General features: G+C 41.8%; 1 protein-coding gene across 4 annotated transcripts; it reads left to right on the top strand.

Annotated features, from left to right (window-relative positions):
* The first annotated feature begins 1,117 nt into the window (after window positions 1-1,117).
* On the top strand, window positions 1,118-21,784 carry LOC119214342 (collagen alpha-1(XVII) chain-like). Of its 4 annotated transcripts, none has more exons than XM_037466060.2 (55): window positions 1,118-1,208; window positions 2,912-2,976; window positions 4,816-4,866; window positions 5,006-5,113; window positions 6,215-6,532; window positions 6,643-6,699; window positions 6,809-6,844; window positions 6,978-7,028; window positions 8,122-8,268; window positions 8,531-9,190; window positions 9,464-9,547; window positions 9,671-9,736; window positions 9,814-9,969; window positions 10,604-10,696; window positions 10,788-10,832; window positions 10,929-11,072; window positions 11,914-12,486; window positions 12,579-12,629; window positions 12,718-12,735; window positions 12,831-12,857; window positions 12,973-13,035; window positions 13,133-13,237; window positions 13,350-13,394; window positions 14,084-14,119; window positions 14,247-14,291; window positions 14,391-14,426; window positions 14,505-14,540; window positions 14,639-14,692; window positions 15,187-15,261; window positions 15,369-15,395; window positions 15,496-15,531; window positions 15,619-15,654; window positions 15,752-15,832; window positions 15,956-15,991; window positions 16,088-16,162; window positions 16,393-16,464; window positions 16,598-16,648; window positions 16,766-16,825; window positions 16,923-16,991; window positions 17,103-17,129; window positions 17,207-17,257; window positions 17,346-17,432; window positions 17,525-17,563; window positions 17,689-17,805; window positions 17,895-18,014; window positions 18,097-18,207; window positions 18,334-18,468; window positions 18,558-18,668; window positions 18,782-18,961; window positions 19,555-19,698; window positions 19,784-20,011; window positions 20,263-20,427; window positions 20,535-20,615; window positions 20,718-20,801; window positions 20,887-21,784. In XM_037466060.2, exons 2-55 carry the CDS (start codon window positions 2,922-2,924, stop codon window positions 20,934-20,936), a joined length of 5,508 nt encoding a protein of 1,835 aa, XP_037321957.2. In that variant the 5' UTR covers window positions 1,118-1,208; window positions 2,912-2,921; the 3' UTR covers window positions 20,937-21,784. The 4 variants fall into 4 exon arrangements, with proteins under 4 accessions (XP_037321957.2, XP_062422539.1, XP_037321956.2 ...); XM_062566555.1 differs by lacking the exon at window positions 1,118-1,208 and adding an exon at window positions 1,436-1,665 and having other exon boundaries at window positions 8,122-8,259; XM_037466059.2 differs by lacking the exon at window positions 1,118-1,208 and adding an exon at window positions 1,440-1,665.
* The last annotated feature ends 523 nt before the right edge of the window (window positions 21,785-22,307 follow it).

Genomic DNA, 22,307 nt, shown 5'->3' with positions numbered 1-22,307 from the left:
TCTTCTCCCCACAAGGGTTTAGCAGCCTAACGGAGAACACAGTGTGCCATTCATTTCAGGATAAACATAAGCTTGTATTTTGCTTCAGCTTGTTGAGCTTTCCTATATTATCTTTTATGTTAACAATAAATTAATGCAAGTCCTAGCAGGGTTTTTTTTAAAGCACACTGTGAAAAAGCCTGTAACAGAGATCTCTCTGTGACCTAGAAAAACAATGCAACATATCTGTTCAATCAGTACCTATCATGAAGCACAAGTGTGGGGTATGCCTGAGGAGAACTGGTTCATTTCTTTCTGACACTTTCACATGTCACATTTTCTTGATACACCTCGGATGATCTAAGTCCTTTGCTACTTTGCAATGCAACGTGTAAACCGAATTTGGGCACCCTCTTGTTTCAGAGATTTGATCAGCCCTTATGTGGTAAAGCTACTATGTTGGACAAGAGCCCGAGAGTGTCTCAGCACTAAAGGGCTGCGCAAACCAGTGCACTCCTTTTTTTTATCACCATCCTGGAATCTGTGCTATTAAACCAACCCCTTTCCGTTAGATTTGGCATTATTCAAGCTCGCACATAGACGTGAGGGGAGCAGCTCCTCCTCCGTTAGACTGTCCTTGGGGCCATTTGTTTTCCATCATTTGAGCAGATTGGAGTCATGCTCGCTGTGAGTCATGCAGTGGGTGGATGTCTGCACTGGGTGTGGTGGGTGAGGGATCTTAGTGGCGCTTGTGGCTGCCAGTAGAGGAAGAAAAGCGTCCAATTTGGCTAAAAATGGCTAAAATGCAAATGAATGGATAGGGAACTTTTATTATGATCATGGATAGTATTTTTAGTTTTGCACGCTGCTTTTTGTTCACTGCGTTTCATGTGTGTGGTACGCTATTGTGTGTTTGTGCAATAACACAATGGCTTGAAACACATAGACTAAATGTTCTGTTTCAACATCCAATGTGTGCACCAGATGTGTTCCAGCTGCAACAGCACGCTGCATATCAGCAGACCCCGACTTGGTTGCACGCCTGCAATCCATAAAGAGAAGGGGGAGGAAAAAAAGAGAAAAACCCCTCCCAAATCACTCCTTCCCATCCCACCCCCTCACAAAACTTTTTTTTTGAAAAGTGGCCGCAGAAGCAACAGAAGCAGCAGAAGCAGCAGGAGAAGTTGACTACTGTCCCTTTTCACAGTCGACGATCGGTCTCTTCAGAGGTGAGTCAAGATAATTGGTACCCTCAGGCGCTGTTTTTTTCTTTTTCTTCTTCTTCTTCTTCTTCTTCTTCTTCTTCTTCTTCTTCTTCTTCTTCTTCTTCTTCTTCTTCTTCTTCTTCTTCTTCTTCTTCTTCTTCTTCTTCTTCTTCTTCTTCCTCTTCCCGTCTCTTTTATAAATGCAGCTTTTCGTGCCGTCTTCTACACCTGTCTGCCAAGATTGGGCGCTGATGGGCGCGGCTGGGACCTGTGCCCAAAATCTCTGTTTTAACTCGCCTGGGACGGTTTAGCAAAAAAAAAAAAAAAAAACCGCACAAAAGGACCGAAGCCTTTAAGAACGTCCCACCGCGGCGCGTCAACTTGACATAAAACACATTATCTCTCCACTGGACCCGAACAGCGCGTCCGTCCTGACAGGAATCGGGCTTTGATTGTTTGTTGTTCGAGGAGCTGGCTGAAGGTATGGATTCTAACAACTCAAAGCAGAATTAGCTGGAGACTTTTATTTGTGTATTGTTGTTTATGCTGGAGGGTGAGGGGGTCCCCCCTCCCCACCCCCAAAACTGGCTGCTGCATCTCTGCACTAACTGATTGCTCTCTGGGAGTTTGGTGATGGGCTGTCAGCGTCTTTTTGGGGGCTTTATAGTTGTAGGCTTTGTAGTATGGAACAATTCCTACGTTATCCTTTCAAAACAACTGAAATGACTTTATGGCTGGTCTGTAACTTCTAGTAGTGGGTTTCGGGATGAGTTTGCTTCCCGTGGTTTCCATAAAACGAGTCTGTTATAGTGATCCCGGGATAGTTTTACATGTATTTTTGCAGTGCTATTTGCATCCCTCTAAATATATTGCAGGACCTTGACTAGCACCGGCCTTGTATATGTGCTGCCCAGATCAGTTGCAGGCTATAATAGTGAGTAGGTACACACTATGATGAAGCAAAGCACTCACTAGATATAGTATTCAGAAATGTTGGTTTAATTAACTTTCACTAACATTTAACTTTTCTAAGAGCCGAGGGACAATCACTTTGATGATTTTGGTTTTAGTGGCGTCGGCTGTAGGAAATGGGAGAAATGCCATTTGTTTAATGGTATATTATAGTGTGAAGTAAATGAAGCACATGCTGTTAAATGTCCATGGCTAGCAGGGTGTGGTGAGAGGATGGTATTTCAATGCTGCTCTTGTGTTCCTTTGTTAGTCTTCAAGGGAATGATATGAATACAAAAATGAATTGAATTATATAAATGATGCTTTTTACGCTGCAGGGCCTTTAGTGTGGTTTCATTGTTCATATGACACTTAAAAATCTATTCAAAGTTATTCATCTTGAAATACAGCAGAGGTGATGTAACACAACAGATTTCTACATTAATCAAAATCAGTAAACGCAGAATGATTCGAGGGAAATTGGCTTCACTTAAATAGTAGATTATGTTCTTTAAGATATGATCCAGTGACTGAGGACATTTTTTAGTCTTCAGCGGCATGAAATGTCGTATCGATGCATTAAACAAGAGACATATAATGATTTGGGTTAAAGGTCTTTAACCCAAATCATTCCTGGAGTAACAACTTGAATTTATGCCCTTTTCCCATAAAGTGTTTGCAAATATTCATTGTCAAGAAATAAACCGACCTTTAACAACAGTTGGCACATTTGAAGCATGACTGTGGTCAACATTTTATCATCATCATCTCACCAGATAAAATGGGATGGACGAGTTAACGAGACAGATGGACTTCTCAGGGGGCCTGTCAGAGGAAAAGGGTGAGATCTCCGAATGTATTCATGCTGTTTTTACAAAGAGTTCACCATGTCAACACAAGATAACGGGCCGGTTTTACACACAGCTCTAGATTCAGGCACCAGATGTGTGTGTTATGTGCAGCAATCTACGCCAGTGAAATGACAATGGAAACATTTATTTTTCCAAAAACAATGTACACAATGTACACAAGATATTACTCATAATTTGGAAAGTTAATGACCCCAAAACACAGACGCTTATTTTCTTGAGTGTTGCTTTTGTCTCTTTTATTTGGGGGCTTAGTATCTCCAACATCATGCCGTGGGTTTCACTGGTGTCGGTTTCCATTTCTGCTTCTTGCTATCAAGTCCTCCTCCGCGTTTTCCTGAATGTAAAAGGGCAGCTCATCTCGGCCCAGTGACTTTTGACACAGAGAAGGAAGCAGAAGCCAAGGAACGCCTGATTACATTTTTAATGATATCATACAGTATATATAACATTTAACGCGCTCCTTGTTTTCCTCGGGTTGCTCTCTAGTTGTCCCTTTTAAAAGAAAGTAGAGTTTGTATCCTTTAAAACACTTTAAAAAGTTTGATACCAAGTGCTTTACAGAAGTGTTAAAGGACCAAAGGGAAAAAAAGCTTATACACAGTTGGAAAAAGCCAAAAATAAGTTTCATGATGGTTATGATGCACTGATTTGGTTTCTGCAGGACTTTGTTGGAGGTTGTTTCAAAGTCGAGGGACAACGACAAGGATAACATGACCAGCTATAGAATTGAACCTTGACACAAAAGTCCCTAAAAGCATGAAACTGAATAGGAATTTGCGTTATCTTTATCTGTCTCAACTCAACATGCTGCAGCCGGAGAACAAGACGCCTCCTAGTGGAGGAAGGGTGTTATATAATGACGAATTAAACGCTGCAGGACTCACACAAACTGTATTTCATGAACTGCCCACAGTTTCTTTATATAAAGAAAACCTTTAACTGCCTTTATGTATAATGAGACTAAAGGGAAGGTCAAAAAAAGAGGGTAGTTTAAGAAAAGTAAAAGAAGAAATCTGAGCTCAAAGAACCACTTACTTTACTTTACGTAAATGATTTAGCTGCTATTTCACACTTTGTCTTGTGATAACAATTGATTGATCCCCATGACAACGGAGCAAACTATCTGCAGGAGAAGGCCGTTAGATCTGGCTGAAAGATAAAAAAAAGAATCAAAGCTGTATCACTCCCAGAAAAGCTGACATGTATAATATACTTACATTTCTGTGGCTTTTAGTCGTTTATACATTTGTATAATCATCTGTATAATCCTGAGCTAAAACTAGTTGAACATTTACACACGATTACCCTCAACGTTCAGAAAACTACTTTCCAATAGGAACGTGTTCTAATGATTTTATTTGCTGCAAAATAATGGCTTATGAAAAGTAGTAAATCACTTAGTAAAGTGTAATTAAACAGCTCCAAGCCTTTGATGATGAGAATTAGACTTATAAGCTGCCAGCATGCCTTATGTTAAGCATGCAATTGTAAAAGTTAAGAACTTTGTAATGAATTGATTGTGGTTCAAGAAGGTCAAAATGAAATGAAACAAAGAGTCAGAAAGACAAAGCAACTTTCCTGCTAGAGGAGGAGAACAAGCAACCTGGCAACCGTTTTTTTCTTTGATGCTATACACAAACTATATTACAAAGTGCTACTGAAAGTTTATCTCCAGCGCCACACTGAGAGTAAATCTGTCAACACTGTCATCAAAGTCACATTACTTTAAACTGTTTAAGGGTAGAAATCCTCACCATGCCTGTCACTATAATACAGTAATACCTCCCTCTGTTTTTTCACTTGCTCAGTTGTGCGAGAAACGGTAACCTCCACATCCAGACTGACTTCTCTGCCACCAAGTGAGTGTGTCTCTTTCTTCAAGAAACTTCAATCACAAACTAAATGCACGATACAATAATTATAGCCGCACGCTTGTGAAGAAAGCACCCGATGAGTAACAGCTTCTCCTTGTTTTGCTGTGTGTCTTCTCGTTGCTAGAGGGAACCAGTGGATCAAATCACAGGAACATGTCCAGCGGTGCTGGGGGGTTGGGCTTGGAGAAGAATGTCTTAACCCAAAACAGCAGTGGAACTTATTTCACTTCATGTGAGAGCAAATTTCCACATATGATCCAAAAGTGGGAAGTTGTGGGTTTTGTCTTGGGACGTGTTTTGGATATTGTTGTAGAAAGAGAAGTATTCATTTAGATTTTGTTTCACATCACTGGCAGTTTTTAAGAACTTGCAGTTCTTTGCTACTTTAATTTGATTGGTTTATAAATTATTACTACCAAATAGTATACCTTTGCACAATTAGAGCTGACACCATTTATTGGAATGCTTATTGATGAAATCATTAGTTTGATGATGAAATTTAAAAAATATGATGATTCTAGCCTGTAAAATTTGAGGATTTGTAGATCTTTTATCATAGTTATTATCATTATTGTCAAATATTCAAAAAATGTGAAATTCTCAGAGGTTTTAAAAAGCCATCGATCAATCAGTAAATACATTTTGAAAATAATCGTAATTAAAATAATTATTTGCGCTATTTAAAAAACGCTCAACCTCAACCAACTTACTTACACCAAAGTATCTGCATCTACCTCCACCACTGCCCATTGAGTCTTGTGTTTTCAGGGGGAAGTGAAACTGATAAAAAAAATCTTCCAATGAGCTGAGTTATTTGGAACAGGGACACACATGTAATATTAAATCGGTACAATCCCACTAACCTAGACGGGCTCATATTCAGTGCCGAGCAGGTCAGCTGAAATATTAAAGCTTCCGAATGTAAGGATAAAGTTCTGAATGTATGGTGGATAAAGTTAAAATAACAAATAAACATTGACTTGGCTGTCCAAGGATCTGTGTTTACAGTCATACTTGATATTGTTTGCTAATTATTCACAAACCTTACGGAAACTAGTAAATCTACACTGACGGTACCTCATTTTGCAGATCTTTCAACCGAACATTATATATTCTTACTATATATATACTTATGCTGTTGGGTTGTTTAATGGATAATGTATTATGTTCTTGTCGTATGTTTTGTTTTATGTAATGATCAATGATGAAATACATGCAGCTCTCAGATGAATATACTTTAATGTGACTCAGGCATATTCCTGTTTGTGTAGACGTGATCAGGTTGCAGGAAATCCAAAATAATCCCCATGAATCATGCCTCCTTCCCCCCCAGCGGCTGTAGGCGTGAACACCACCAGCTACGGCTCCTCTTCGGGAGTCTACCTGGGAGGAGACTCCTCAGGAGGTGATGGAGGGGGGATCTTCATAGACGGAGAGGGCTTCGGAAGCGCAGGGGGAGGCGGAGGAGGCGGGGGAGGCGGGGGAGGCGGGGGAGGCGGAGGAGGCAGTTATCTCGTCAGCTCTGTGTCAAAGGTCAGGTCCAGCTCGTCGGGTGGTGCCAGGCAGGCGCAGACTGACGGCTCGTCAGGAGGCCTGTCGCCAGTTTCCCGGGAGAGGAAGAACGTGTCCGTCCGCTCAGGAGGTTATGAGGGTGAGATCCTGCTGACACCAGAAGTTGGCATCGAGGGGAGCGTGCAAGGAAACAGGTCGGGCATGAGGGTGCTGTTAATATCTCTGTTGACATTGTGCTTTCTTTTGTAGGAAGTTCCAGCGGCAATTCCTCCCCAGAGTTCACTCGTAAAGATTATGGAATCTATTGTAAGTTAGAGAGACAGCTGCATGGGATTTTGTACTTTGATTGGGTGCACAATATTTGTTCAGGTGTATCCTCACATGTCTGTCTGTGTTTTTTTTTGTATTTTTTCAGGCTCCAGCGGCACAAGAGGGAGGAGCGAAAGCCGAGGTATTCAATTGTATTAAATTATTATTATTTCTGAACTATTTGACAATGAATCATTCCGGATACTTTCTTATTAAATCAAGCTTTTTCTGTCCATTTTGCATGTGTGTGATTTTATTTTATTTTTTTCTTCCAGAGAGCGCGATCAGAGCGAGATTACAAAGTGCCTCTCCCAGTGCCAGCAGATGTAAGACACATTCATCCGTTGCCTATGTGATTTCTCACAAAGCAACAAAGCTTATCTTTATTAAAGTGTGTTCATTCAAAGTGCCACATGGATAGTGAAAGACTTTCTTTTTCTGTGGGGTCACAGTGTGTCTCTTGAATTGCAATACTGTCAAAGGCTCTTGCTCTCCCGTGGACATTCCTTCTCTTCCACCCAGCTCACATGCAGGTTTACCTCCATGAAATCTCAATTAGTAACACATGTGCAGTTTCCCCCCCGGACAGAATGTGCACAGTTCATCGACACACAGCACAGCGTGAGAGTCAAACAATGAGGCTTTTTTTCTTCTTTTTTCGGTCTGTTTGCATTGTGTTCATGGAGGGGCAGATTTGTGGAGGCAACAATGGCAAACATGAGTCACTGTTTGCAGCAGTTTTTTCAGAACCACCCTTTCAAAGCAAAGCGGTGGCGAGACAGAGCTTTCCAGACGCCGATCGCTCCCCCTGCTGACTAAAAGGCTGTGTTAAAAACTGTTCTTGTTTTGTTCACATTTTTTAACCAACCTCAACACAGCTGGTTCTCAGATTGATGTACTGCGTATTATGGAAGGGTTAATGAAGTATTTATTACTTTTACTGTAGTAACATACTCAAGTACAATTTTAAAGAACCTTTACTTTCCATTTTATGCTACTTCATAGTTCAAGTTTACATTTCAGGGGGGAAATGTTCGATTGAAATCCAATGATGATGGAGGATAATGAACCTAGCTTGAATTATGCTAACTAGCTTAGCACATTTTAGCTACTGCCATTTGGGCTTTGGCCTCTATTGCGCTTGAAGCTACCTTCAGATCACACACACACACAAATAAATACATTTATTAAATTGGTGTACTGTATATATATATGTATAGATACTGTGCTTTTCCTGAATATATTGGGTAGAAAAATTACCTGAAAATTTTGAACAAATAATTCTCAATTTGACTGTGTCTGTAGTTACAGCTCTCTTCCTATGGTGTAGTTTGTTGAGTAAAAAGTACAATATTTCACATGAAATTTAGTGGAGGAGTTGCAGCATTAAGCGTTGTTTGCGTGTCTGATGTTTTGCAGGGACGGAGTTGGATGATGTGAAGAAGCTGCTGAAGGGACGCTCCTGCAGCGTCAGCCCCACGCGCTCCTCCACCGCCTCCATCACCCTGCCTGTCCCTAAAAAGGCCAGCGTGGAAACCAAGACCATCTCTGTCGCCTGTCAGTCGGGTATATGACCTCACCAGAGTTGCACACTTGCACATACTCTACATGCCCAGATACCATATGTCTCCCTCCTACAGATGTGTGGTTTTTAAATGGCCTCTGAGTGAAGCCTCAAATAGTTTTTTCCGCGGCACAGTTCAAATGATGTACAATACATATCCTTTCTCATCTTGGATTACACACACAGATTTGATCAATATGGTTTTATCAATAACGGTTAAACACACTTTGCACTGTATTGATGTTGGTCTTTTCACCCCTGCAGGTTCACCAACCTCGTTTGGCTCTGGTGTGAGATCAACCGGGTTCCAGACCATTGATACATCAGGCTTTTATGATACTGGTCTGACATCTGAGAAGTTTGATTCTGGTGTAAAATCAGGCCACTATGATGCCACCCTGAAATCAGGGCAATATGATACTGGCGTTAAATCGGGCCATTATGGTGTTAGTCTGAAATCAGGCCAGTATGATACTGGTGTGAAGTCAGGACAATTTGACACAAGTTTAAAATCAGGGCAGTATGACACCACTGTGAGATCAGCCCAGTATGATACTGGTGTAAGATCAGCCCAGTATGATACTGGTGTAAGATCAGCCCTGTATGATACTAGTGTAAGATCAGCCCAGTATGATACTGGTGTCAGATCAGCCCAGTTTGATACTGGTGTGAGATCAGTCCAGTATGATACTAGTGTGAGATCAGGCCAGTATGACACTGGTGTGAGATCAAGACAGTATGACACACTGGACGCTACACTTCCCACCTTCTCTTGGTCCACCACGACCCTGCCATCCGCCTCCACCACAGTGATTGCTGGCAACACCACCAGCAGCAGCAGCAGCTACGCGTACCAAGGGGGCACCAACAACATGGCAGGCGGGACGTCCCCGGTTGGCCTCACGTCACCTTCTTCCCTGTCAGGTGAGACCAAACGTTCCTTAAATATTCCTTTCTTACCTGCAGGTAAAATGTCGTCTTATTTGTAATGAAGTAGAAAGGGAGGTTGTAATGACTATTTTACCTCGGTAGTGCTTATGGCTTTTATTATTTTTATTCATTTTTATGTATGTCCTTTTATGTATTTTTTGTTGTCGTTGTGGATATTCACTTGCAGCCTGTTTGTTTTATTTTTTTTACCTGAATCAAATCACACCCCCCCCCCCCCCAATCTCTTTTTTTTTTTTTTTTTTACAGTTTATGGCTTCCAGAATAATCTGGCTTCTACTTCCCCCAGTGTGCTCACCACTAGTGGAGGCAACGTTCATGCCTCCGCTGGAGGTACGGCAGCATGTTCTGAAAATATCGACTGTACCTTACATTCTACAAACTTGCATTCACAAATAATACATAACAAGCACCTTTCCTTTGTGAGTGTTTAACTGTTTGTGTTTGTATTGACAGGTTATGGCGTTCAGAAGAACTTGTCAAATGGTGGTGGTGGCGTGGTCAGCTCTGGTGTCTCTACAAGTAAGTAGTAGTTTGAATATAATTCAAAAACAATTCTCCAACTTGAATTATTCCTACCTTTCTTTTATTGTTGTTAGCCACTAGATCCCAAGCTGATGATTCGTATAAGAAAGACTACAAGTTCCTAGTCTCTGACAAGGAGAACGCTCCAGTCAAGAGGGATGCAGAAATTCTCATTTTGGCCAAAGACAGCGGGAAGCATTTCACCAGCAGCAGCGTTCAGATGGGAGGAGGTGAGTCAGCTCCTTAGTGCCCGCCTCCGGAGAAACATTAGGTCCAGTTTCTCAACTGTTTTTTATAGACAATTTCGTCACTTCCTCCGTAGGTTGTAAAGCATTTTTATACAGAGTATAATGATTCTGTTTTAAATAATAGCATCTCATGCATTCTTGACATCGGTCACTTGGAGGCAGTTTATAGACCGTTCTGTTCCCATTGTTAAACTGTCTCAGCATTGAGCCAACATTTCTGGTTGCATGGACAACCTGATCTGAATTGAAATAAACCTTTAGAATCCTTCTAATGAACAGAAACTGAAATATTACCAGTATTTAATTTAATTTTTGTTTTTTTCAAAAAACACATTTTTACATATTTATTCTCTTTCATCCCCCCTCTTCGTCTTTAAACTGAAGATATTTGCGTCATTACTTATTTTCATTCTATTCTCACCTTTTTTGTCTTTGTTGATGAAACCCTCTCTGTTTTGTGAATTCAAGAATCGTATCACAGTAATTGTTTAGTCATATTGTGTGTTCTCTCATTCTTAAATGGCTACGTACTTGCAACAAGGTTCTCCTTGTTAAAAACAACAATGAACAGTACAATAAAAGTAGTGTTTTAAATAAATGCTTTTAATTTTACCAGGATCGATATCAGGAGATTCAATGATGAAAGAGAAGCTTATTTCAAGCTACAGTGAGACAATGCCACTGAAGACAGAGAAAGGCAACTCCTACTGTGAGTAGTTATTATATTATTATATCATCTCAAAACGAAATATTCTTTCATTCAAAAATAGATAAGACCTTTTTTTTATTTTCTTCATCAGATGGTTCATCTGGAGTTGTAATGAAAGACAAAGCCACCTATGCAGGTATTTTCGATACCACATATGTCCATATTTACTTGAATGATGAATATTTTATTGTGTTCGAAAGCGAGCATTTCACACTCTGATCTCCGTCTTCAGAGATTCACAAGGAGAACGGCGTCTTCGGAGGTGGAGGACTGTGCTGCTGCTCCGATGCCTGTTGCTCTTGGTGGAAATGGCTGCTGGGTCTCCTCCTCCTCTCCCTGCTCCTGCTAGGACTCCTGTTTGGGCTCATTGCACTGGGTAAGGCCGTCTTATACAACATTCTGACATTTAACAGAGCACAATAAAAATCTCCCCAAAGAAAAGTCTTTGTGAGTCGTGGGATACTCTCTGAAACTACTCGTGGGAGGGACTGATTCCAAACAATAAAATGCGTGTTTCAGCTTTTTTACAGGCGGGTGAGCAATATTTCACTGTGATGCTAAGACCTGTGGGACAGTAAATGTACTCCCCTCCCTGGAAATCTGATCTGTGGGTACTGTCCCGCTGCCATAAAGTCAATCTGGCATTCATTCTCAGTGGAGCAGCTGCCAAAATGGTTTCTGGATGACATTAGAGACTGACTGTTTTTCTGCGGCAGGAGACTAGTTGTGATTTTTTGCTACCACTGATTTGACGAATACTTTTACTTAAGTTGTAGCTGCTACTAGTTGCTGACTCCATAGTGACGTATTTGGCAATTGTCAAATTTGTTTTTTGTCGTTGATTAAGTCAGTCAAAAAGGTGCATTTAGTTTCGGTCAATTCTATTGGAACGATGTTTCTTCCCTGATGAACGTTTGGTTTGTAAATGCAATGCTGTCTCAATACAATAAAAACGTTTTTTTTATACCACAATTTCATCCACAAACTAAAAAAACACTGCTTTACATGGAAGTGAAAGCTAAATGAATAATCATGCCTTTTACTATAAAATAAGACACATTCAAACTTTAATTTTCAGAAGTCCCTGGTAGAAAAGGCTTCAGCCGCAGATACATTCATAACCTGTGGAAAACGTTTTATTACAGATCAACAATATTTTATCATCACCACCTAAACATGTGGTCTGTTCTCACCAAATGTTGACCTCTCTTTCTCAGCTGAAGACGTGAGAGCTCTGAAGAATCGAGTGTCTACGCTGGAGGCCGAGTCCTCGGTGACCTCCGCCCGTACGAGCCGCTTCTCTAACAATGACATCAACGCCTTCGGGGCAGCCGGCGCCGGAGGTGCCGCGCACTCTGACAACGTGCTGCACGTCAACGCTGGAGGCGGAGGCTCAACCTCCAAAACTCAAATCGGGATTGCAGCTGGGTCCGGCGGCTCGTCTGGCGGAAACGGCGTCGATGTCATCGTCGGAACTGGTTCTGCTGGCACTGCTGGGGCCGGTTGGGCCGGCGGGTCCATCGGGGCCGGTGCTGCAGGCGCCGGTACCAGCTTAAGTGGCAGTTCAAGCAGCGGTGGCAGTACTGGTACCAGTTCCAGCAGAAGTTCTGGCAGTTCTGGCAGTTTTGGCAGTTCCGGCAGTTCTGGCAGTTCTGGCCGTGCTGGCGGCACCAGCTTCAGTGCCACCGATCTGGAGACGGGAGGAAGCAGAGGACAAATAGACGTTGCTTCTCTTCAGATGACAATCCACCAGATGTTAAGGAGTGAAATGCAGTCACAGTCATACAGAGGTACTGCACATATATACCAACTACATGAATATGCAACGCACACACACACACACACAATTTCAGTTCATGAAAGTGGTTTTTTTCTATCTCAGCTTTTCTAGCGTCGACGGTGCAGGGAGAGAGAGGACTGCCTGGACCTAAAGGTGAAATTAAAATACCTATTTTATAGAATCTAAACCTAAAATTGGAGCCCAATAATTTACGTGAATGTTTTTTTTGTTATCTTTTCAGGGGACTCTGGATTTAAAGGTCAGTGTACCTGAAACTCAGTTGGTCTGTTGCGGTCTTTGTGGCAGCTACTGTGGACTGACTTCATAATCAAATGTATGTTTTACTTCTCACAGGAGATCCTGGTTTCCCTGGAATTCCAGGTGAGCAATGATTACTAACTTCTCCATTGAGTCAATGGCTTTCTTTCCACCCCATTTTCTTTTTTTTTGCATTGCATCATAACGTAATCTCACTAACTGTGACCTTTGACCTCAGGTGCTCCGGGTGCAGTTGGACGTGCAGGCCCTGAAGGTCAAAAAGGACAGAAAGGAAGCCAAGGTACAGAGAGAGCTTCAGTTAAAACTAAATCCTGAAAGTTCACTGCTTAGCGTACAAATAGTGAGTCATTTTATCTTTGTGTAAAATGTCTGATCAGGTGATCACGGACAGGACGGCGCACCCGGTGTCAGGGGTCGCGAGGGTCCTGCTGGCGCCAGAGGTGAGGCAGGACCTTCAGGCTTTGGAACGAAAGGTGAAAGAGGTACGACTCAGATTATCAGCATCAACACAGGAATTGTGTGTATCAAAAATACTAATGAAAGCCAGTTTCTCCTAAGTGTGTCACTGCAGAATCTCATGCTTGTTTCATGCAGGAGCCCCTGGTGATCCTGGACCCGTCGGCCCGACCGGACAAAAAGGTCAGATCATTTTACATTTCTCATTGTTACTCAAAAACTAAATCTAGATGTTTGTTATTTAAAAAAAAATAGTCAATCTTTATTATTAATGAAATCAAACGATCCATCACAGTCAGTAAATTAACTCAAAGAGCTTTAAACTGTCAACATGAAATAAAGAAAAACTAAGAAAATGGAGTCATTGTAAATAAAGAATACAACCACATTACATTACAGGGGGTTAGAGAAATATTGAGTTTTTTCTTATAAATCAACTGTGTGTTTTGATGTAAAAATACTTTTGGTTTTACTTGCTGAAAAAGATGCATTGCACTGTTTTATTACCTCATTGTGTGTGAAAGCGGGCAGCAGGTGGCGGCATAGAGAGTGCGTGTTAGCAAAGCTAAAAAAAATGCTCTACCTCAAGGTAGACACAGTAATTAGGATGAAATCATAACCAAATGATGAAGGTTTTTATCTTCATTTATTGTATTGGAATTATTCATATTTTTGATAATTAGTTCCATTAACAGTTCAAATATATAATCTGTTAATTGAAGTCAAAAACCAAACAAATTTCGATTTCTTTTAATTTTTGTAGGAAAATTAGGCCTTTGTAGAATGTTAATAGTCCAACAGTAGATAATTTAAAGCTCTTATACAACACAGGAGAGTTTTTCCTTTCTAATAACTATTGATCTATGATCCAGGTGTCCCTGGAGTTCATGGACTTTCTGGAGCACCAGGTCAGTTTCTCTCAGTCAGCATTTATCTACCGTGACTATAGAAACAGAATAAAATTTACCAACTCAAACTACTGTTTGACTGAAGCCCTTGAATTTTACATGAGCCGTTTTGTCAAACGTCGTCTAGGTATCCAGGGCTTCCGTGGTGAGGCAGGGGAACCTGGACCCAAAGGTACGTCACATGGACTTTCTTCAGTGGAAAAACAGTTCATTCAGTTTGTTATTTATTATTATTTTTACATCTAAAAATGTCACTAACTTTGTCCCTCAGGTGACAGAGGCCTTGCTGGACTTCAAGGACTTAAAGGTTTGTACTACGTGCGTTTCTCATGACTTGTGAGGTTGTTGAATGTTCCTAACTGTACTTTATCCATGTTCTTCTCAGGTGAAACCGGTGACATGGGTCTCAGAGGTGCCAAAGGTCAGTAGAGCTTTGTACATCAAACTGTATTTGAAGCTGTCCAATCAGCATGTTGTATGCTTTGTGCAGTTTGGGTAAACAGTTGTGTTACTTCTCAGGTGATCCTGGGATGCAAGGGGTGGCAGGAGAGAGAGGACCCAAAGGGTCCAGTGGTGAGTCACAGAGGCTGCAGCCTCAGTTACACTGTCTCTATCCAAACACAATTCACCCACCAGCACCAATACGGCTCACTGATTAACACGTCGTATCTTTTTGAGTGGAACTGGTGACCTGGAAACTGCTCAAAATGTTGAACTAGATTTAATATGACTTATTATGATGAATTAAGGTGATGAGTGTGCATCATATCAAACTATTTGGGACATTAAAAAAGTATTAAATTACATGAGTCTTCTTCTGAAGATAACACAAAATCGTTGTGTTGTGTTGCAGGTCCAATTCAAAGGTGCAATACATATTAATGTGAAATATAATTATATAACAGAATAAAAACTTTATTATTTCCCTTTAATGTTGATGTTGATTGATATAAAGGATCAAGATGTAAATGAGTCGTCATTGCATGCATGTATCTAAATATTAATTTGATATGCACAAGGACATAATATTTTAAATATCACTCAAAAGTGTCATTTTTGACCCTCAGGGGACATTGGACCTGCTGGGCCACCTGGACTCAGAGGTCCTTCCGGGCCTCCTGGAGATTCAACTTCACTTCTAGGTAAACTGAACATGACCTTAATTTTCAGCATTTAAGTTATAAAAAGTGGATGATATGATAATCTATATCCATGACACCCCCCCCCCCCCTCCTCCCACACACACCAGGAGTCTCTAGGCTTCAAGGACCACCAGGTACAACTTTTCTATCTATCACAAATTCTAGATTTCTTATTGATGAATTCTTATTGATGAATCCTCTCAACACAACAATGCACATGTGTCCTGCTTTTAGGGATACCGGGGAATCCAGGAAGACCAGGCCCTAAAGGTACAACTATTGTTAATCTGCTGCGGACAGTGCATGCTGCATACAATATCTTGTGTAGTATTAATCTGTGCGTCTTGTCTATTTTAGGAGAAACAGGTGAACCAGGAAGAATCATCAATGCAGGTAATAGATCAGGATAAAACCATTTGATTTGACCTTATTACCATACCATAGATTATAGCTTGAAGATATCGAAATATCCTTTTTATTCATTTTCCAGCTGGCTCCACGTCTTTCGGCATTCCAGGACCACCTGGCCCTCCCGGTCCTGCAGGTCCTGCAGGTCCTCAAGGATTATCAGGTCTGACCCTTGACATGTGAATGTTAGCCACATGGTGTCCTTGGCATTCTGCATGTCTTGCATTTCAGCCCTGCAATACAACCTCAGTAGTAACAGCACATACTTTGTGATCAACCTCCTCAGGTCCCGTTGGCCCCGCTGGTCCGCCCGGCCAAGCTGGTAGGTTACCGCGGACTTCTCTCCCAAAGGATATTTAGTGAGATTGGAAATGTTGACATCAGCGTCCCATCAATGCTGCTTTGTTTGTTTACACAGGTGTTAAAGGTGACAGGGGATACAGGGGAGAGCAGGGAGAGCAAGCAATAAGTGTGAGAACCAGTGAAAACTCAAGTGAGTACTTTGTTTGTTTTGAAGGGTTTTCTTTAAGTCATGTGATGAGCGTTGGAGGAAGTATTCAGATGCTTTACTTAAATAAAAGCACAAATAAAACGTGTAACTCACTACTTGTTAACATTTAATATTATCCTATAGTAGTAATCTTTTCAGCCGTTGTTTGTCCCTCTCTGCAGACAAGAAAACTGTTCATTACTTAAAAGTATGTGTGTCTGTTTACACCGTAGGGCTGTTCAGTGCCAGTGGAGGTTCAGGACAACCAGGCCCACCCGGCCCACCGGGTCAACCTGGACGTCCAGGTAAATAAAACCCAGCATGCTTTGTTGACAGCATTATCAAAGACAACATCTTTAATGGTGGACGAATGACCACAGCGTTCTTGTGATGTTCTTCAAATTGTGTTCCTGACTGTTTAAAACATGTTTACATTAGGGGATTCAAGACAAGGACCCCCAGGACCACCTGGGCCTCCAGGTCCTACAGGCAAGTATTTAAGCTCCTTAAATCCGCAGTTTCAAATATGGATGCTGGATCAATATGGTGTCTTTGGTATTATGTCAATTTCATCCATTATTTATAATTCATATTCATATTTTTTAGGATATGGAAGAACAGGACCTAAAGGAGACAAAGGAGACGCAGGCTTTGCATCCAGCAGTGGTATGATGCTCTGCTGATGTGCTCATTGTGATTATTATGGGTTTGATTAGTAGTTAGCAGTAACAGAAACATTTTTTCAACACTGCCCTTACTACAGGAACTGTATATAGTGGACAACCGGGACCACCTGGACCACCTGGACCTTATGGGCCCAAAGGATCAACAGGTGATTGATCAGCTTTTGTGATGTACTCATATTGTCAGCTTCATGTATAAGAAACATACTTGTGTGTAGTCTTTGTAATACTTTATAATAACATGCCGGCCGTTATTTTAGGAAGTCCTGGACCAAGAGGTTTCCAAGGTAATTGTCTCTTTATTAAACGAATCACTCATAAATCATTTTCTTCAATAAAAATAAAAATATCGCGTGTGTATCAGGTGATCCAGGCCAACCAGGGGTGCCCGGTATCCCGGGAAGCTCTGAGAGAGGTCAGCATCCAAACACATACTACACAAGATCTCATTAGAATTTGTGTGATACACAGTGACTCTGTATTTCTTTATTTTCGACTTACAGTGTCGACTTACAGCGGAGGAAACGGGATCCCTGGACCACCAGGTCCACCGGGACGTCCTGGACTTCCTGGGCCACAAGGAATTAAAGGTACCAGCGCACAATGTGTCATTGTCTGTAGTTCAGAGTAAATTCTGTGTGCGTCACATGACAGAGAAGCTTGTGTTCTTTCTATTTCGAAGGGGACACTGGAGCTCCTGGCTTTTCTGGCTCTTCAAGAGGTATCAAGTCAATCGTCAAGTTCTTTTTGTTGTTGTTGTTATCTTTAAGAGCATGAATAGTTTCCAGTGGTTTTAACTGGTTATATTTCCATCCAGATTTATACTACCTTATTTTTTTTTCCCAGGCTCCATCTCAGTCACCTCAGGCCCGCCTGGCCCCGCAGGTCCCCCAGGTCCTCCAGGCCCGACGGGCTCCTTCGCATCTTCTAGTGAGATGCGTCTGTACATCAATGACTACCTAAGTAAGAGTTTTTCTGAAACAAGGTCACATGCCCACAGGCTGTCAGAGGTGCAGAACAGAGTCTGAACAGGTTGTATATGTTCTTTGCAGGTAGAAGCAGACAATCTAGTATCCCCGGACCTCCAGGTCCACCTGGACCTCCAGGAATCCCAGGAACCTTCTCGGGCTCCATCGATGACATCTCCGCTCGTGTCATTGCATATCTGCAACGTAAGCCTGCGCTTCTCCCCAGGAAGTATGTCACTAAATGAGCAGATTGGGGGCCACCAATAACTGAGTTCTGCAATTTCAGGTTCTGGCTCAGGCTTTAGCATTGGTGGTCAGGGTCTTCCAGGACCACCTGGTCCACCTGGTCCTGGCTCCGGATCCCTGACGGTCAGCGGTCTCATCGTCATGCTTCAGAGTAAGTGGTGGTATCAGGTCCATATTACTCCCATTACTCCCATTGAGTCTTGAACACCATCATATTTGACTGCGAAGACCAGCGAGACCTCCCCACAACTATGTCTCTTTGCCTTGGTCTGTCTAGGAGACGATGTGAGGCGATATTTGTCGGGACCACAAGGGCCACAGGGACCACCTGGACCTCCAGGCCAATCAGGAGGCATTTCAAGCAGTTACAATATTGAGGAGATAGCCACATATGTCTTCAATACCATGAGAGGTAACAGCAAAGCAATAAACCGGGCAGTAATACTTGAACTATTAGTCAATCATGCAACCAATCAACGTGCTCTTATTGTAATTCTTTAGAAAGAGGGATTGCAAGAGGTCCGCCCGGACCGCCCGGTCCTGCTGGGCCCGCTGGTGCCGGTGGATCTGGCTTCACCACCGCTACGATTGACTATACCGCACTAATGAGAAGTAAGTCATTGTGTTGTACCGGTCGTTGTTGAGCCAATGCACAGTTAGTCACTCGCTCATCATCCATCCGAAAACAGAAACGTTTAAATTTGTTGCATCTTCATATTTGTTAGATTCAGACTTCCGCTCTTGGATTAATTCCGCGGTACAAAGCGGCCCTCCTGGTTCGCCTGGTGTCCCGGGGCAACCTGGCCCTCCTGGTCCTCAGGGGCCAGCAGGAGTCTCCACTTCCACTGTGATTGGGTCGGGAGGTCGTGGCTACAGTTTGGAGGAAATTCAGCGTTACCTGCAGAGTGAGTCCAATCCAGTGAATTAACTGAATGACTTTTATAAACTGAGGCAAACCTTAGAGGCTTGGATTCACAAAGAAATATCATTTAAATGTTAAATTGCACAACAAAATTTGAAAAATTATGTTGAACAAATCCATTGTATAATAATATAATTTGGGTTTTAATCCTTTAAATTACAGATGTTAATACACTGTATACGGTACAGTTTAGAAGGTAGTACTGATTACATTATATGTCAATTCAATCAATCATATGACCCTCAATTTAAATTATAGCATTCATTACACTAAAAAGAAGAAAATAAGTTGAAACTAAAATTGCCTTTATTTAAAATAGGATTAAACATTTATACAAACTTGAGTTCATCTCTACATCACTGCAGCCAGGATGAGGAGGTAAACCACCGGACGACAGCAAATGTCAGATTTTAAGGAATTCTTTTTTTAATGTAATACACTTAAGACAGCCCTGCATGTGAGGGGTAGGATTGCGTTACAGACGTCTTCAATCAACTCTTTGGAATTGTCTATTCCTGATCTTGTTGTCTGCTATGACATTAGCATGACAATAACAATGATTTGAATGTTTCCCAGGTTCTGGTTTCCGAGCTATTCCCGGCCCTCCTGGTCCTCAGGGTCCACAGGGACCTCAGGGTCCACCAGGAAGTTACAGTGGATTGATTTCCTATGATGGAAACCGTGAGCGTCTTCGCGCTGAAGTTCAGGAGTATCTGACGAGTAAGCTCCAAGCGTCCCTCAACAGACTGAAGACACGCGAGCACAACTAAGCGCCCGACATCACCGATGAACTTTTACCTTCCAGGTGACGTTGTCCGTCGTTCCATCGTTGGACCGCCGGGTTCTCCAGGGCCGAGGGGTCAGAAGGGAGAACAAGGAGAGCCGGGCTACATCCAGGGCTACGCGCAGAGCCAGAGCTACGCCGCCAGTGACCCTCGATACGGCTCCGAGCGCCGCAGTGCCGACATCAGCAGGCTCGCCGAGAATCTGGATTACTCCAGCGTCGCCATAAAAGTCACCGACTACATCAAGAGTGAGTCGACACACGCGGGTTTTTTCCTCTTTGTTTCGTAGTTCCACATTACATTTCTTCACATGGATTTGCCAATTTACTTTTAATTTGTCTCACTTTACTTAACATTAAATGGAAATGCGCAATGGGGTGCTACTAGTGTCAGACTTGTGACTTAAGGGAACGATCAGTGGACATCTTCCTCCTCTCATCCACGATGATGATGACTTATACTCTCTCTTCAGTACTTTGATATTTGTACCCTTGTCTAGATCAAGGCCTGCTGCAGGAGTATCTGGTCGAGGGCCCTTCGAGGTCAAATGTGAGAGCAATTCAAGGCCCCCCCGGCCCACCTGGCCCCGCCGGACCGCCCGGTCAGAGCCGCGTCATCGGCTCCTATGGCAACGTCACAGCTGACCTCATGGAGTTCTTCAGAAGTGAGGATACAGCGATGCGACTTTCCACGTACCCTCATTGAGTTAAAACTGAGTGTCGTTGCTAAATGTTCATCACAACTGAATGATGTGCTTCTGCTGTTGCGCAGCGTACGGCACCATCTCCGGACCTCCGGGGGGCCCTGGACCAAAGGGTGACAGAGGGTACCCGGGACCCAGAGGAGAAAAGGGTACATGAACACAGAGCAGAGGAGACACAGCGTATTTCATTACTGCTTTCAGTGACGTGAGGGAGAATAGCCGGTCTGAGGTTTTCTTGTGCTTCTTTGCAGGTGATCCCGGGCACCCAGGTTTAGCAGGACTACCAGGGGCCTACACTGTCCAAATTCCACACAGAGTGCAGAAAAGGGATGCAGGTAACTCAGGCCTAATGTGGTTAAATCGCATGAAAAATGTTCTGCGTATCAAATGTCTAATGGGATTTTTTCTCACCCGCTGCAGGAGGTAAAGTCGTTGGTCATCGCCACCGCCGTCACTCCATCGGTGGCTAAACCTACTACTGGATCAAGTCAGATTCATCTTTAGTCACCTTTTTTTAAACGTGTTAAACTGTAGCAATGCAAGTAGTTGAAAAGCTTCTAATAGTTTCTAGCTGTAGGAAAATCACCGGATAATTTAATAAAAGGGGTTACATATGTAATTTGTTTAAAGGGCTAGAGTAGAGGCATGGATTAAGCTGCTGGTTGGTGTTGTCACACAGACTGGATTATTTTAGACAGGTGGGTGTATAATGTTTACTTTTCTAATCAAGCTTGCAATCCAACTTCTTTTGCAGGGGCACCTTTGTTTAAGAGGGTATCTATCATTAAGAAATAAATAGCTAAGCAGTATTTCAATTGCACTTTGCCTCTTTTCGCAACGCTCATGTAAATTGGTGTATGTTTTTTTTTCTTTTCTATTTGTTGTCGTTTGATTTAACATTTAACAGAGTCCTCAATCAAATCAAAGGTTCATGAAATACTGTTTTCCGTTCACCCTGAATTAATTATAAAACAATTTACATTAGTAAATAAAGGGATGAGTCATTACGATAATTATTTGTGCAACAGCGAGGGGCCTTTGGTTACAGTAAATGTTGCTGTAATGAAGACTAATGATTTACTTTAGTTTGTTGGTAAAATAAATACAATTGTTTATTGAAAAACAGATAATCACTTAAATGCCTGATTGGATTGTATATTTTTGTACGAGTGCACTGAAATGGATATATTTTCTTTAAACCAAGAAGTGTTGAAAAGATTAACTCATAAAATGTTCCCAGATCATGTTTATCGTAATTCACTAATTAATTCATCTGATCAATTATTTGAAGGGAAGAAAAATAAAATCTATTTTTGGACTTTGGAGTCTTAATCTTCACTCGAGCCGTTTCCAGACATTTAAAGGGCCAAACAGTCAATATTTTATTTACAACTAAAGAAAGGTCAATTTATAAAGACACATTAAATGCATTAAATGAAAACTTATCCAAATATTGTAACTCAAGCAAACAAAAAAATCTATGTGAAATCAAGGGGCATTTGGTGTAATTCACTAGACAATCTCCAAATAACCCGAATTAAAACCCAGCATTCATGACAAAGCACTAGCCAATGTCTGCATACAGAAACATGCAGTGATAAAATATACTAATCAGGGGTCTTGTGAACCATTAACACTTTTGATGCCAAAATACACCAAAAAATATTGTTTCACACACTGAAACTCAAACATTTACAGCTTTTTTTTCCTTTCACACAACACTGGTCACAAGAGCAGAAGCTCAAAGAGCAAATGCAGCATCAATATTACCGGAATACGTGTTTAGAAAACTATATGTAATCACAAAATACTAAAGGGCGTATTTGGGAAAATAAATGATA

Source organism: Pungitius pungitius, chromosome 13 (genome assembly GCF_949316345.1).
Source record: "Pungitius pungitius chromosome 13, fPunPun2.1, whole genome shotgun sequence".
NCBI classification, from domain to species: domain Eukaryota; kingdom Metazoa; phylum Chordata; class Actinopteri; order Perciformes; family Gasterosteidae; genus Pungitius; species Pungitius pungitius.
This window is presented reverse-complemented; position numbering and strand designations above follow the sequence as displayed.